The sequence below is a fragment of the Acyrthosiphon pisum genome, chromosome A1 (assembly GCF_005508785.2).
Source record: "Acyrthosiphon pisum isolate AL4f chromosome A1, pea_aphid_22Mar2018_4r6ur, whole genome shotgun sequence".
NCBI classification, from domain to species: Eukaryota; Metazoa; Arthropoda; class Insecta; order Hemiptera; family Aphididae; genus Acyrthosiphon; species Acyrthosiphon pisum.
Genome location: NC_042494.1, coordinates 147,515,520 through 147,532,829, shown reverse-complemented (window position 1 = coordinate 147,532,829; position 17,310 = coordinate 147,515,520). Strand labels below are relative to the sequence as shown.

At 27.0% G+C, this 17,310-nt stretch overlaps 1 protein-coding gene across 2 annotated transcripts in view; it reads right to left on the bottom strand.

Moving 5' to 3' along the window:
* The window catches only part of LOC100166286 (fatty acyl-CoA reductase wat), a 111,651-nt gene extending 97,481 nt beyond the window's left edge, over positions 1 to 14,170 (bottom strand). Inside the window, exons 1-9 of one of the 2 annotated variants that reach the window (XM_001950209.5) lie at positions 14,030 to 14,170; positions 11,109 to 11,483; positions 5,281 to 5,529; positions 4,393 to 4,538; positions 4,223 to 4,332; positions 3,880 to 4,072; positions 3,128 to 3,370; positions 2,460 to 2,717; positions 677 to 1,901 (exon numbers count right to left, since the gene is read on the bottom strand). In XM_001950209.5, the coding sequence (XP_001950244.1) occupies positions 1,796 to 1,901; positions 2,460 to 2,717; positions 3,128 to 3,370; positions 3,880 to 4,072; positions 4,223 to 4,332; positions 4,393 to 4,538; positions 5,281 to 5,529; positions 11,109 to 11,459 (1,656 nt within the window). In that variant the 5' untranslated portion in view covers positions 11,460 to 11,483; positions 14,030 to 14,170 and the 3' untranslated portion in view covers positions 677 to 1,795. Of the gene's footprint in view, positions 1 to 676; positions 1,902 to 2,459; positions 2,718 to 3,127; positions 3,371 to 3,879; positions 4,073 to 4,222; positions 4,333 to 4,392; positions 4,539 to 5,280; positions 5,530 to 11,108; positions 11,484 to 14,029 lie in introns of those variants that run through there. The other variant, XM_016807358.2, reaches the window with a different exon arrangement.
* Positions 14,171 to 17,310: the final 3,140 nt, after the last annotated feature.

Below are 17,310 nucleotides of genomic sequence, written 5' to 3'. Positions count from 1 at the left end.
GTCACCGGTTCGAACTCGGCCACGAGTGGCATTTTTCTTCTGGCAGTCACGGTGTCCGGAGATAGAGGCCGTCATCTTCCACCCGGGCATGGCAGATATCTATGGGTGGCCACTTAAAAATTCTGCCAAAACAAACACACAGCCAAATTGTTTTAAACACGTATTATGCATAAATCGAAATTTTGACTTACTCTACCTTGGTCAATTTTGTGAATAGAAAAAAACTATTAATACAAAAAATGTTTAAAAAAAAAATCTATCCGAATATATAGAAAAAAATAGTGTTTCCATTTAAAAAAATATAAGTTGTATTGGGCATGCGCAGACCAATAGTGTTAAAAATTTGAAATTTATCTGAAAATATGTATTTAAGTACTCCCTATCACCTCCCGAAAACCCCATTGCAATACAAGGTCATCCACCTGACATATTTAGTGTTACCTTAAATCGTGATCACACTGTATACCTATAATATATTATCAAATAAACTTTTAGGTGAATACTAAAATATGATACTAGACACAACCCTAAATGTTTAATAATGAAGCATTTTTTTTAACTAAAATAAGTGTCATTAGACACAGAAATAGATACAAGTCGTATGTGCTTATATAATGCACATAATAAAAAATATGCAATGAACAATACAAACAATTTTTTAAAAAAAACATGTAAATAAAGTAAAAACATATAATTTTCACATGGTTAAACAATTATAAAATAAAATACGTAATAACCTGGTAAAAATACAAAATCTTTTGAGAAGTTACATTGTTCCAATGTAAAGACATTATAGTTCTACGAAATTACACGCTTGAATATAACATTATATAGAAGTGTTGTATTCATATTATGTATAATAAGACTATAGGTATATAAATGTACAGTATATAAGTGTATGTGTGTGTAGTAAAAATAGGTACCTAACTGTCGACAAATTAAGATCATAACTCAATCAATAGTTAATATAATACGTTTTATAAGATATTTAAATTTTAAACAATATTATATTACCTACTAAAAATATTTTATAACGTATAATTTTCTATTACACAAAATACAAATTACCCACCGACGTTTAAACATAGTAGACATCGTATAATGGTTTTTAAATATTGGATATGCTTTGACGACAATTTAGGTATAACATTTAAAAAAAAATATGACATAATTTAACGCAATTATATTATTGATTAAGAAATATATATACGCGTTGAAAAGAAATTTAATACAAATAAAATAAACCTAATACCTAATTTATAACTATTATTTAGATATGTATACATATTGTATATTACATTTAAAATTGTGAAAAACAAACAAACAAACAAACTCAAGATAGATTATAATATAATTAAACGTTCTGATTTTAAAACTAGGTAATTAAAAAAAAAAAAAAATAACTAGCTAATAATTGTAGGTAAACAAATAAAGAATACGACAACCAATATTTAACTGAAACGGTGACTTTTTAAGAAACAGAATTACGTACGTTTATTAAGCTAAAAATACTTCACTGTCACAACTAACGGATCATATAAGCGTAGGTACCTAATATTAGTAATAACTAATAAGTAATAACATAGGTATATGGAGCTCAATATTGTTGAAATATTCAACAATAAAAGAGTAAACAAATTAGGAATTGCATTCGAGGAAATAATATGTTCCTCGAAAACCACATAAAACAGTTGTACATATTTTTATAGTTACGAGTACTTTCAATAGGTAATTGTTGGTAACAAGTCCAATAGTAATCAGTCATGTAATCATGTTGTAATCAGCAAGAATTTCTTTACAAGAAACCAGTCAATTTGAGAATTAGGGAAGTAATAGTCCATGCACAGTACAGTAAGAAGGCGTACACGAATACTTGTAAACCAGTGTGCGCAATGTATAATCTGAAAGCAATAAAACAATTTAATAATAGATGACAATAATGAAATTAATTATTCAAAAATTCTGAATAACACCAATAGGTAACGATATAATGTGTTAAGAAATGTTTTAAAGATACTGGATTGTTATATCGTCCTTTTTTACGGTATTGTACTATAATTGTATCGAATACTCAAATTTAATTAATATAATTAGCTATTCATAATAACACTGAATAATATCAATAGGTAGCAATATCATTGTTAAGAAATGTTATAGTCCTTTTTACAGTATTATATCGAATACTGAAATAATTATATATATTACATCTATAACTCATATTAGTCATAAACTCATTACCTATTGGCTATTACTGTTACGTTTAGGCAATAATAAAACCGTTGACATTATTTTCAATGTTTATGTTGGTATGTAACTATTTAGAAAGGTATTTTACATAGGTCATTTCAGGCCTTCTAATTTTGAAATGCAAGTACGTTAATTCAGTGCATAGGTACTAATGATGGGTAGTAATTATAATATAAAGTGACGCTTTTCAAAATAAATTGTATACCACTTACTTTTCCCATTTTTTCCTCGCCGCAGGCAATGTATGAATATCATCTTTTACCAGGTAAACTCTTAAGCCGAGACAATGTGCCTGACTAAAGTACTCCCAGGATAACTGATTTATGTCAAAATTGAATATATCTTGATCTTGACTATCAAGAGATTTCCATAACGCCAGTACTCGATCGTTAGTGAACGTCCATTCTTTATCAGAGAAATAGGCTAATATATCACGTACTTTATCAATTTTCTTGTATATTTTCATCAATCTATTTGGAGCAAAAAAAGCGAATGTTATTATTTAATTGTTGTGATACCTATTATATTTACATAAAAGATCTCATTTTCACATTTTAAATGTATGACAATAAAAAAAAATATGTTTAGACCAAATAATTATTTTTCCTCAAAATGCTCATATTGGCCATATTATTAGGTTATATAAATTAACAAAAAGCTAATTAGATGGTAGCAATAAATATAAAACAACTGAGTGAAGGTACTCCTTCGTCGTGGAATATTAGTTATAAATTATAATTTATAATAATATAATGATTAAGACACTAATAGTTAATAAATGACTAGGTCACGACTCACGAGACAACATTGTAGTTCTAACCTAGACCAAATTTAATAATAGAACTTATTATATTACATTTACAATACATTAGGTATTTACATTGGTTTTTGTCCAGCGATAACAGCTAATGTGTCCAGTAAATATCCGGGTACGATATGGCAAAAAAAGTTTAATAATGCATAAAAGTATGGATTGTTGGTGGCCCAGAACGAGTAGTACCAGATTGCTCGGATCGTGGGCCAGTAAATTCCATGACGTCTGTTCATCTCAATAAAATCATTCCACTTAATTGGTTTTTGCGCTGCACTTGAGCACGTGTATATCGGTATTTCGTCGTCTTTACTGTAAATTAAAATATATAAAATTAATAGAACTATATTTTTTGTGAAAGTTTGTCACAGCTGACTAACACTTATAGCGTAAAAAATAGAATATCTTATTGGTAATTATTTGTATGCATTGATATTACTGATATAATTGATAATAATTTATTTAAAATCTTTAAGACTGTTATTTTTTGAATTAGTATAAAATTGCCAAAATTAATTAAGTTAAAAACGGATGATAACCGATACATTGTATTGGTTTTTCCATAACATATTATTGAATCTAAAAAAAGGAAGTAAAAAAAAATTGCCTAATAAAGCTAACAATATACGACACGATTTCGGATTTACAGTTGTCAATAAAAGCAACTTTTGAAACAATCCTTCAAGATATAGTCATGTATATAATATATTATATAAAATAAAATAAAAACCCTTTTAAAACAGTAACACCAATACATTCCTTGTCAGGGAGCTAAAATGCTAAAATGTGTGATATAAAAATTATATTTTAAATTAATTTACTTATTTGTTGCAGTTTCTTTGGTTGCACATATAAGTGCGTTAACAACCATGTCAACTGGAATCATATCAGTAATTATATTAGAATCGCCAAAGTACGTATGAAGTACTCCTGTACCAGCTCCAACTATAAGTCCTGTAGGGCCGTAAACATTATCTATCCAACCCCTTACTGGTTCTCGGTAAGTAGCAATAACTGTAAAAATAATATAATTATACAATCTTTTGTGTAAAAACACGTCCGTAAATTTCATTTTATGAACCATATACCTATATTTCAACCTCAAATTACAAATTGCAATAAGGGTACACAACTTTACATATTTTATTAATCGAGTGTACATACCAACAGTGGGACGGAACACTAATATTGGAAGATCTTGCGCTTCTCTTCGGATGGCATCTTCTGCCAAAGATTTGGTAAAAGCATAAGTATTTGGTAAATCGCCAATGATTCTTAAAATGTTTGTTGTCATTAAAAATATATCCAAATAAAAAAAAAAATAATAACCTTACTCTTTGGTCATATCTTGAAGCGTTTGATCGTCGTTAGAAGAAATCAATTTTAAAACATCTTCATAGTCAGCAATAGGATCGTAAAATTTTTCCTCGACGTGCAATCGATTACAGTTTGAGTATGCTGTGGAAACGTGTGCCATGACCTATAATGAAATAAGAATTGTAATAAAAGTTATATCAAATGTCATCAAGGGAAACTCAGCATCTTCCATTTTGTTAATTTATTATTGATTGTTCATAACACAATAGTGTTTATGAGTGGTTATTTTTTACTTTCATCACCTAGTCGAAAAACATTATATCTAGTCCCAAATTAAAACCATAAAACTACTATGGTTTGCAACTTTTATTACATCTTGACCCACTATAGTATCTGACTTGCGTAAATTATGACGAAATGTTGATAGGTACTGCCTGATACAATCATTACAAACAATAATTGTATTTCAAATTTAAAAAACAATGACTTTAAACAATAAAGACTATAGGTTTTTAGGTTAGGAATAATTTATTAGATAAAGATGGTTTAAAATTATGATAAAATACTTTACCTACCTTTAAAACGATTTCAAAGATAGATTTACACCAAGTTATTTGTCATTTATGTCTATGAAGTAATTACATTTTAAAAAGCATAGTAAAATTATTCTGTAATCCACAATATAACTGAGGCAAACCTTTTGGGATATGTTTTTTTATAGAAAAACATTTCACTATACGACAGATAATTCTTTATCGACATTTAAATGCTATATGTTGTGAACATCTGTAAAATATACGTACAGAAATACAGTATATCGTACAAACGTTTAATGTTTAAGCTCGCGTTTTGAATAAATATATTATAGCTATACATAGCCTATGTAAATTTGAAAACCCTTTTACCTTTAAGTTGGTTATTTTTCTGGCCAAACTTAGTAATTCTCTTGTCCCGGAAACATTTATGTTCATAGCTACACGGATATGTTCATCAAAGCGCACAGTAGCTGCTCCGTGGAAAATTATATTCACTTCATTAATCAATGTGTTTCGACTGCTCACGCTTAATCCTAGACCCGGCAAACTGCAGTCACCGGCTACTCCAGAAACCTTATGATAATACTTGGGTACCTCGTGTTTTAATCTTTTGAAAAGCTGAAACGTAATACATTTTATACATTATAGCAGGCAGTATTATTGCAATTGTATATTTTTATAGCGTCAACATAAATTACAGAATAATATCTTGTTAATATAGATCGTTAGATATAGACCTGGACATATAGACCTGCTTCTGATTTTTTACATAATTTCTTTAGACATTATTAATTTATTATTATTTTGAGTATACTGATATTATAATATATTTTTTATCGTTATTATTAGACTATTAAGCCTGTATAGTCTGGTGATTTCACCTAAACAATAAACATTGTTAATAAAATTAGAAAGTAACCAATAAAGTGCCAATAATATAGTAACTAAGCCTATTACTTTATTGAGAATTTTTTATACTTGATATTTTCTTTCAGTTTATTTACAATACAATTTGAAATTTATAATACTGGGTCCCAAACACTTAACACTGGGTTAATCATACAACGTCCAAGCTACAACAATAATCTTAAAACTAGTTCATATTTTTTTCTAACATTTTCAGTGAATATTAAGATTTTTATAACCTTTCTCTACTTATTGAAGATTTTGCAAATTTAACTATTTCTCTGTATATAGGTAAAATTATTGAGGTAGCTTCTAATAAGACATTTAATCGTGTAATTATTGCGAAATAGTTATTTTAAGATGTGCTCTGTGCCTCTGTGCATCAGTATTATGGTTACTATTATTATTATTATTATTATGCAAAATATGTTTCAATGAAAATAAATTATTTTGATTCTTAATTATTCGCATAAATTTGCTTCCCATTCTCATTTTTGTGTGACTTAATCTGATTCTGAATAAACATAATAATATATAATATTATATAACTTAATATTACTTAATATTAAATTATTATAATAATTATTATTTTCATTATTTATAAATTACTTCCGTAAATGAAGAATATTATGATAAAATAATTGAAAACTTCACGTTCTACCTAACACAGTAAACAATATTTACATAGTACAAACGTCTTGTAAATTTGATACACGGTTCTAAAATATAATACAATAAATTAACTAAATTACGTTTTTAATTGGAATCTTACCAACCCAGAAAATGATACGATCGTTAATAAATTATCAATTTTCATTCAAGTAAATCAGATTGGGTTACTTTAAAATTTAAATGTATCTATATACCATATTATGTAGAGGTAAATGACAATAGGTAACAATTATTAAGCCAAATAAATGTCTCGTGCCTAAGTTACGTCTCGTTATTTTGGGCACGAAACTCACGATGATCGAGTACACATTGTCATAAAAATGAGAACAATTCTATATTTATTAAGAAATTACACCCATTAATTATTAATGGCATAAAATTACTGTATAGATGTGTACTTAAATTATGATAGTTAAAAGAACATCGATCGAAATATTACATCAATGTAAATTGTAGGTATAATGAATAATTCTGCATTTGTTTATAAAGTCTGGTTTGTAAAAAAGTTAAAATTAAATGAGTTTTATAAGCTAGCAATACTACTTACTTATAATGAAACTCGCGATGTTCTAATGGAATTTAGATATTTCGTTAGACATTTTCATTTAACCAAACACTTTCCACTAATTTAAATTGAAATATTGCCACCAATGATTTTACTAAAAATTCAAATTCTGTGCAAAACAGGATCTGCCCTGTTCAAAACCTATGATAAGTTATAATATGTTCAGATACCAACCTCCATCATAATAATAGGTAAGTACGTATTATATTATATTTTTATTATATCATCGATGAGGTAGCGCCCATCAGTATCTAATTGATATTATATACAAATACTGCAATCTCCCCCGAAGGGTATTAATGTTACTTAATATCTTATAATTGACGATTTACATTTTAATTATTTTAGTAGTTCGACTAAATATATTTGGGTGAAGTTTTTAATCAATGTTTTTTCTGGTGTTAATACTCACGACTCAATAATATCCTTAAGGATATAATTTATGTAACAAGAATAGTTTAAATTCAAAATTAATTTAAATGTTTGTTCAGCATTTCAAAAACTTATTATCTCATAATTTTACAAATCGATTTTCTGGTTTATGAGTAACATGTGTCAGGTACTAATAATATATTGTAACAAAAAAAAAATTACAGATGATCCGGATTTCCCATGGTGAAAATTATTGAATATTAATTGTCTGGCCTAATAAAGAAAAATATTGATTTTTTATAAAATCACTTAAGTTATTTTTCTATTATAATATGTAGTATACGTCATATTGTATTTATAGATAATGAAGACGTATTTTAGTTTAGAACCTTGTATTACTACATACTTTTTTTTAGTTGATTTTATATCTTACTTTTTATTATACGAGTGATTGTCTACTACCTGGGTATAATACATGTTACAACATAATTTACGATGTATTCTATAAACAAAAGACAAAACATAATACTAAAAAAAGTTTCCAGTCTAATTTTTAAATCTTTATCCTACATTTTTGTAATTTATTTTTGATAGCTGTTTTGAAGTAAAGGATATTTTGAATTATTCTGAATATGCACTATACAAATAAATCTGTTCTTGCGTACCTATATGGAAAATAATTAATAAATACGTTAAAAACCGGAAAATGCATCGAATTTGCGGAAACATTTAAAAATGAAGAATAAATTAGAATATAACTACTTTTGCAATATTATATCATATTAAAACTTTAAAGGCCGCACAAGAAAAGGTCAGTAAAATAAATTATTTATATAATAATTATGTTTAGGTATATGTTTATAATTATGTTGTAATTATACCACTGAAAAGCACCGTACAAAATCATAATATTCTACCCACATCGTTTACCTACTATGTTCAGATTTATTATTTAACATAAATTATTATAGAAAACAATCCATACAATGGTCTGCTATTAATACTGCCTTATAAGCTATTAACTAAAAATTCGAGGGGTCCGTACAAAAACCAGACGATTTTATTTTTTAAAACTTTTCAGAAAAAAAAAATTTAATTTATGGAGCTATTTTGTATTTGAACCAGAACTTAGTATTTATTAATTATATTCATCATAATATTATTCTCTTGGAGCTATCTGGTTTTTGCCGGAAAATTAAAACCTGACAGGTTTAGATCATTCGTTATATTATTTCCTGTCCTGTAACAGGTAGTTGGATCTGTCACGTTCTTGCCAAGATAATAATATTATACTCGTTATTTTTTTTTCTAGTATTATAATTTAATAAATAATACAAAGCATTCAATGTAGATTATATGTATAAGTAATAAATAGGTAATATAACCTGTTTAGAGGACGTCACACCCGCAAGTGTTGTCACCGTCTTACAAATGCACAACATAGAAAAAACTGTTTTGCGCGGCACAACTTTACTCCTTCTGTATTTACAGTAGAATTACTAAAATTCTACAACGCATAGGGAAGAACTTTGTCTGTATCGTAGATTTTCATATTTTTTTTGATAGCACCAACCAATTGTTTTAAATAATTAAATTAAATAAAACAAAGAAATCTAATGTTCTCAAACTGATAACTATAAAATATGTAATTATGAAATACAAATAATAAAAAACACTACGACACAGATAGAGTTCTTCCCTGTGCGTTATGAAATTTTGGTAATAATTCTACTATAAATACAGAGGTATTAAAATTGTACCACGGAAAAACAGTTTTTTCTGTGTTATACATATTATTTTGTAAAGCGGACACAACATATGCGGTTGTGCCGTCCTCTTAATCAATATTATTAACATATTTTACTTCTTAGATAATATTATTAATACTATAATACAGTATACGTATTAGTTGTTTTTTTTCAGATTATATTTTTTGGGATACAAAAATTCATCAGATGTGTCGAGCAGTAGCACAGTTATACGATTATACAAACACAGAATCCATATAGGTACTTTAAACGACAACTTTAAGATTTTTCAATATTTTTTCACCGTTTACAAAATAATATCTCATATTCTAGGTCAGGATGGTCCAACCCGTGGCGCTAAGTCATTTTTTTTGCCCTCCCCCCCCCTAGATGACATACTGTGTAGTTAATATATTTAATTACCTATTTTGAAAACAACAATAACCTGGTGGTGGGAGACCGTGGTAGTCGGTCAAATCGCTGACTAATAATAATAATAATAACGATAACGCAAGTAATGTGTATATTATATAATGTGTTTGTAACAAAAATATAAAATATGAGTACAACTATTTTTTTCCTTTTCGCGGCCCCCAGAGTTTATATAAATGAGTGAATTAGCCCGCAAACTACAAAATTTTTAACTCCCCTGTAACATTAATCTATGAGTGAGAATTAGACATCATAGCAGTACATAATATTAAAAAAAAAATTGATTTCGTACAATACTGTTTTAAAGTATGCAGACGACTGACCTAAAATTAGATTTTATGAAATAGAAAGTGTATTTAAGTGTAAACACTACCAACGAACACTAAAGAAATTCAAGGACGTCGAGAGAGCGCCTCTCGCAAATATTGTGATGTAATTCAATAAACTCGATCAGACAACTTATGGTATGCACGCACATGCACACGTTGTATAATGAAATGTTGATTAATCCCAATGTTAACTATACCGGTTATAACTGATATTTTAAATAACAGTATTAACAGAATTTAAAATGGACATTTTCTATAAAATTTAAAAATTATAAACTAAAAAACTAAAAAAAAACCAAGTAAGTTCTTGTTTGATCCAAAAACAGGATGTTTCTTTATGCGGTGTATCACTGTCCACATAGATATTGTGGGTACTTATACTGACTTAACACACATCATTTACGAATTATAATATACTTAGCACAAGTATGATGTGTAATTCCATTACGAATAAACTTATAATACATTTTTTATGTTATACGTCCGTAAATGACATATACCTACAATTGTTAAATTGTATACCTAGGTACTTGTACACAAGTGTTTACAACTCCATAGACTTTAAATAATTAAAAAACTAGTATGAATTTATTAATTTATTAATTAACTAGTATGAATGAAGAACAATAGTCACTATACATATTATTTTTAAATCCAAACCGTTGTACCACAAAAAAATATACATTTCAAGAGATAGGTACCTTAAAAACAATGAAGTTACTGAGATAATATATTTTTTGATAAAGCTCAACCATAATTATTTTGACGAATTAAGAATATATTGAACGATGTGCTGTATATGCTTATGGACAATGCAAGCATATGGTTTAGATTAATATACATTCAATAAAATTATATTCACAAAAAAGTGCACTAAATATTATTTTGAGTATCATCCATATCGTCTCTAGTCGATTTTATCTTTATTTCACTCCCTCTGACGTGTAACGTCAGAACTGATTGAGGCTAGACACAATCTATGCATAACATAGATAAGCATTTATGTTCCCAATCTAAGAATCAATAAATCATACATTTCTTTACATTTTGAATTTAAAGACGCAGTAGTTGAAGAAGTGCTTAATATTTTATTGTGACACAAATCGACAAATCGAGTTAAAAATATACTTTTATGAAAAATTAAATTATAAAACAATAAATATTTATATTTACCCTGTCTTCAAATATATCTTCCAACCGTTGATCTACGTTTTTCCCTTTCTTAGATCGTATCAGCAAATAAATATGTTTAATGTGAGGACATGTTCTGAGTAGTTTTTCCACTAAAACCTTGCCCATAAAACCTGTACCACCGGTTAAAAATACGACTCCATCCCGGAAAAACTCTTGTACCGGACTTCCGATTTCAGACTCCTCGATTTCTCGAGGTTCGTTGAAGCTCCGCTCACCCAAAAGCTCCAGAGGATCCAAGTAGTATTTGGAATTTATTATATCTTTGATAGGCACCAACGGTGCACTATCTTGTTTTTTCTCGATGTACTTGCGATGTAAATCGAGAGCCATATTGTGGAATTGTAGATTTAATAACTGAAAAAAAAAAACAGTAGGAATAGTATTTAATTAATAATGTTAAGTTAACAAAAATCCAACATAATTTAAAAAAATATATTTCTAAAAATATAAGTTTTATTTCCATTTTTGAAACACGATTCCTATGTATTTTAATCGTTGCAATTTACTAGAGCTTAAGAATTAAAAATATACAGTCTTAAATATACAGATTCCCGATAATTCGAATCTTGCGAAGGGAAAGAAAAATGAATTAGACTTCCGTATTTTTCTGTGAATTTTACACCTCAAACACAACTTAAAAACGATTCAAGGGCAAAAAGAAAATTCGATATTTTGATGTTTTCAAATTATCAAGACTCGACTGTAAATTGAATTTAATATTATTTTACCTATATTTGTAGTTTAGACAATATAGGTCAATATGCCATATTATTAATAATTCATCCTTGTTCGAATTATTTCAATGAATATCAATACCTAGCTGTATATAATATAATATATTATACTATATTGGCTAAATAATATATTTATGTTTACATTTATTGGCTTAATCTTGGAAAGTTATAAGGCAGGTATAGGGTACTATTACAGTGATCTAATTAATATTATTAAATGTTACCTACACGAACGAAATATAATACACAATGATTATAATGTTTCATAAAATGATGAAAACTACATTGGGTTTAGCACTTACACAGTTACACATGATAGCTATAATATGATTGGAATTTTTAAACCTAACTCACTACGTTTTCTCACATGGTTACCTTGACCTGAAGACGCCTAAAATGTCCATTCAGTAATTAATGTACGTAGGTAGGTTACCTAAATATTATATGACAAAGTCAATATCAAGTCCCAAATGTAACTCGTTTTTATTGGATGCCTAACCCAACCTATATAATTTATTTGATATTGCGCATTGCGTAATTAATATTCACAATAATCCCAACACATCTGATTAGAGATACAATAAATACGTACCACTTTCGACTATCTTGACCTATCTAGGTAGGTACCTACACTACCTGATAATCACATTTTGGTTTTAAGATTAGAATATTTAAGCAGACGTTTATTATTATAATTATTTTGAACGCATAAATCATTATATTATTAGAATGTAATGTATATAATTGTTTATATAATAATATTCAAATATAATGTATAGGTATAGGTACTCGCAGTTCGCATAAAATGAGACGAACCGTTCGGCGAAAAAACGTCCTAGCAATTTCAGCTGTTGCTTTCACATGTCACAACTTACTATGACAGTGTAGCATTGTCTTAACATTTAGTATACTTTTTATATTCTTATAGTAGGTATTGTATTATATTTTATTTTATTCACATTTTCATTAAATAACGTACCACAAAATACGTACTGTATTATAATAATTATGTGTGTCACTGTGTTTAAAATAAAACAGAAAGTATCTGTTTATCGATTATCTAATGATAACGAAACGAGAATAAAATAATATTATATTATGATAGTATTAACAGTATGTTGACCAATTTAAATTTAAAAGATTCGCGATAATGCAGGAGAAATGACTCAGAAACCTTATCTTAAACGAAGTTGTCATATATTAAGTAATTTGAATATAGGAAATGAAACCTAAAAAACATTTAGCTAAATATAACAGTAATAATTTATATAAATGTCGGTTTCAAATTGTAATATAGTTGTAATACGAAATAAATAAATAAAATAACCAATGCCCAATTATATTATATAATTAGGTTATCTACACTTATCAGATTTAAGTTATTAAATAATACCGTTATCATAACCATGTATGTTTTTCCCCCTAAAAATCAGAAATTAATTTATGCTACCTTTTAAATATATTACATTATATATTATGTGTTAATGTAGTGTTAAAATATAATATAGTAACTTATATTTATATCATGCCAAACGGCTTTGAACCTAATTAAAGATTATTTTTGTTATTTCTTATAAAAACCTAAAAACATTTATACCTAATAGATATAATTTTGTGTACATAGTATCATAGTGTGTTGTTAATGAAGATTTAAGATTTATCAAACAAACTATAGGGTATTTAGTATAAATATTGTTATGTACAAATAGTTTTAATCACAATGCAATCATTTTCTAATAATCGATTTAACAAAATAATTTTAAATTTAAATTTCAGCCAAGTCAATAAATGATATATGAGACAAGCGTTTGATCGATTTTTTTTTTTTGACATGCCTTATTCAAAATATTTTTATAAACATTGGAAAACAAATTATTTTTTTATTATTGTAAATATTTACGATGATACTGTATAATTTTTGCAGTTAACATATTATTTATGATTGGCTTATTCTAAAACATTTGTATTAATTAAAAATAACATAACACATTGTGGTTTAAAATATCATGTAATTATAATACCTACCTATTATCTACTTCAACTAATTCCTATGCTCATTCTTAACAAATAATTTCGTTTTTTTATTAAAACCATGTGAGTTTATTATTTTCCAGTTAAAATAATAATTAATAATATAATACAAAATAATTATTATTATGTTCTTACCTATTTTAAAACAACGATCGACGATGAATAACAGACACTCGCAGATAGAAACTACTTGAACGAAGTACCGCGACGGAATGGCCGTGAGTCCAAACCCAAGTCTTTGACACACTAACTGGATTGAGGAATTACTGGTGTTGTCATAAATACACACTTCAAGGCCTCATACATATAGTATGTACACAAAACGCACATCCATCCTTCTCTCTCGGTCTTGCGTCTTGTGCCAAAGGCCAAACAGAACCAATTGAGTACCTACATTATTACAATAATATTATTGTCAGTATAACATCCAATTGGATGTCGCTTTTTTACTTTAATTAATAAAATTAAATTTCTAAAAAAAAAATTTGAAAAAAATAAAATTGACTTTAACTTCTTAATTAATAAGGAACATTGTATGATATTTTATTATAATGTGTGATAAAACAGGAGGATATTTGTACAGACAGCTATACGCATGCAGTCGTTGTTAAAATATTTAGAAATAAAATATATATATTTTTAAATAGCATCATTATAAAACCAATTGTATACTTGATTTACTCAAAATAAATTTACCATTTTTACTATTGGCACCACAGTAAAATTGTTAAATATTATTACACCATGCTGCCACCACACTAAAATAGACATTTATACCTTTAGGCTTTATTCCTATAAGCCCAGTATATTAAGCATATATTAGTACCTATATTAAATTCCGAGCATGGCAATGAATTGGTTAAACAATGTTGTGTTTTATTATTATTTTTTTTTTAACATGTACCTACCTATAAACAATAAGTAGTCGAAATAATGATTGGATTTTCAAATTCAGTATCTTGTTCGATGGAAAAGTGAATATTGTTGGTGCAAGCTTGAAAATTTAATACAATGCTCCTACTATATTGTAAATAATAAGGAAATATTTTATTTATATTTTTTGGCCAAGAAGTTCACTTTTGAAAAATATTTTGTAAAAAATATTAACAAAACATTTTAATCATACTTTTTTAAAAAACATTTTCATGGAAACAATATAAAACTATGAGTCAACATTTTTGTGCAATATCTTATTATTTTATAAGAATAAAATGTTTATACAATATTATTAGTCAAATATTCTTTATTCAAGCATTCCAAAATATTCACAAAATATTATCATTTCCCAAATGCTGTGTGGGCGTACACTTAAATTTTTTGACATGATACAATTTTCAAAATATTTTGACTCGTCTTGAGATTTTTTTATAAGCATTTAAATAAAATTCAAATTTTAACATAAATTGTTTAACATAATTGTGAACATAATTAACATCAATGTGAGCAAGGGGGCTTTGATCCTATACAACTAAAAAAGGAGGTGGCTTGACAGACTAGACCCCGATTTCCGCAAATGACTGCAATACATTAATACTAATGTGTAATAGTTAAATAGTTGACTTTAAGATTATAAAATAAACTTATTAATAGGTACAGACTGTATAGACCGTCTCCGCTCAGAATAATTTTTCATATACCTACAATGGTTATGTAATATATATTATCATTGTATTCAAATTTAACACATCTATTACAATGATCCACATGTCATTTTATTGCGTAAAAATTGCTATTGTCAACCCTATTTCATCACAGCATTTATTAATCAATAGGTTAGGATAGGTTAGGTCTAAGTACGCTCAGTGGCGTCATTTCAATTTTCAATAAAGGGGGCAAAGTTTTTGACCGGCCCGAATGGGTTATCTATCTGTAATAGATGGTGTTAAATTTGAATTCAATGATATCATATCTTTGAATACGAAAAACGATTATATTTATTTATATATAACCTATTTACGTGGAACCTTGATTTACATTTTCAATCCTTAGCTATAAGAGTTGAACATTTTATAAAATTTTAACTTAAAATAATTTGAAAATGTTCGTCATTTTTACGTATTTTGTCAATATTTGAACTTAAAATGCTTATAAAAAAAAAATTGTGACTATGGATTTTTAATATTTTTCATGTCTTTTAAACAATATATTAGGAGCTTTCTATTAAATTTTCAAGCTTTTGTACCCAAAAATTAAAGTTTTATTTATATTTATAGAATAAAAATCTAAAAAATTTTGAGCTGAAAATATTCCTAAACAGTTAAATATAAGTCAAAATATTTTTAAAAAAGGCATGGTGTATAGAAAATGCTGATATAAACATTCAGTTAAATTTTCACGTATCTACGGTCATTTGTTTTAGAGTTAAATCAAAAAAATTCCCATTTTTCCTTAATTTTTCTTTTGTTTTTCACAGCGCTTTTGAAAACTACTGGAAAATTTTTTCTTTCGACCCTCCCAAAGTACCAACTAAATTCACTTTTATATCAGAAAAGATAGTTGAAGAAAATTCAAGCATTTTCACCTTTTAGGTGATGACAGACACAAAAATAAAATTAAAAAAAGGTGGGTAAGTGGATGTCGCTCTGCTGTACAGTAGGTTAGAAGTGGGTCACTGTATAATGGACAGTATTAAATTTGAATTCAATGATATAATATCACTGTATAAGAAAAACGATTCTGAGCGGAGACGGTATATCAGTCTATGTATTAGACATATAATATATACTTATCTATGGTATTAAAAAAAAATTGACCTATAATAGGTACCTATAATAAATTCCAAATTAATCATATCATAATATCTATTAGGTACATATAAGTTATAACGCAGGAGCTTTGTATTAAATTTATACACTTTTTGGCCCAACAGATAAAATTTTATTGATATTTATAGAAAAAAAAACTAAAAAAATTGAAAACTGACCATGTCTGTACACGTCTCAAAAAGAATCAAATTATTTTCAAAATTTTATGGTGTATAGGAAATGCTAATATAAACATTCGGTAAAATTTTCATGTATCTGCAGTTATTCGTTTTTGAATTACAACAAAATAAGGAAATCGCTACATGAGAAATCGAGTGAATATCCAATGTTGTAAAAATTTGAATTTCAAACGATCATAAAAATTTAATTTGACTTTCTTATAGATATTTTTTTTTGATAAAGGTAGATAATCTTATAAGGAATCTTGTATTACATTTTCATATCTTAGATTTAAAAAGAAAAATTTTTATGAATTTCTAACTCGAAATAATTTGCAAATTTTCGTGATTTTTCCATATTTTGACATTTTTTGAACTTTAAATGCTTATAAAAAAAACTGTGACTAACGATTTTTAATATTTTATTTTTATTTTTTCATTTGCCTTTGAAACAATATACTAGGAGCCTTCTATTAAATTTTCAAGCTTTTTT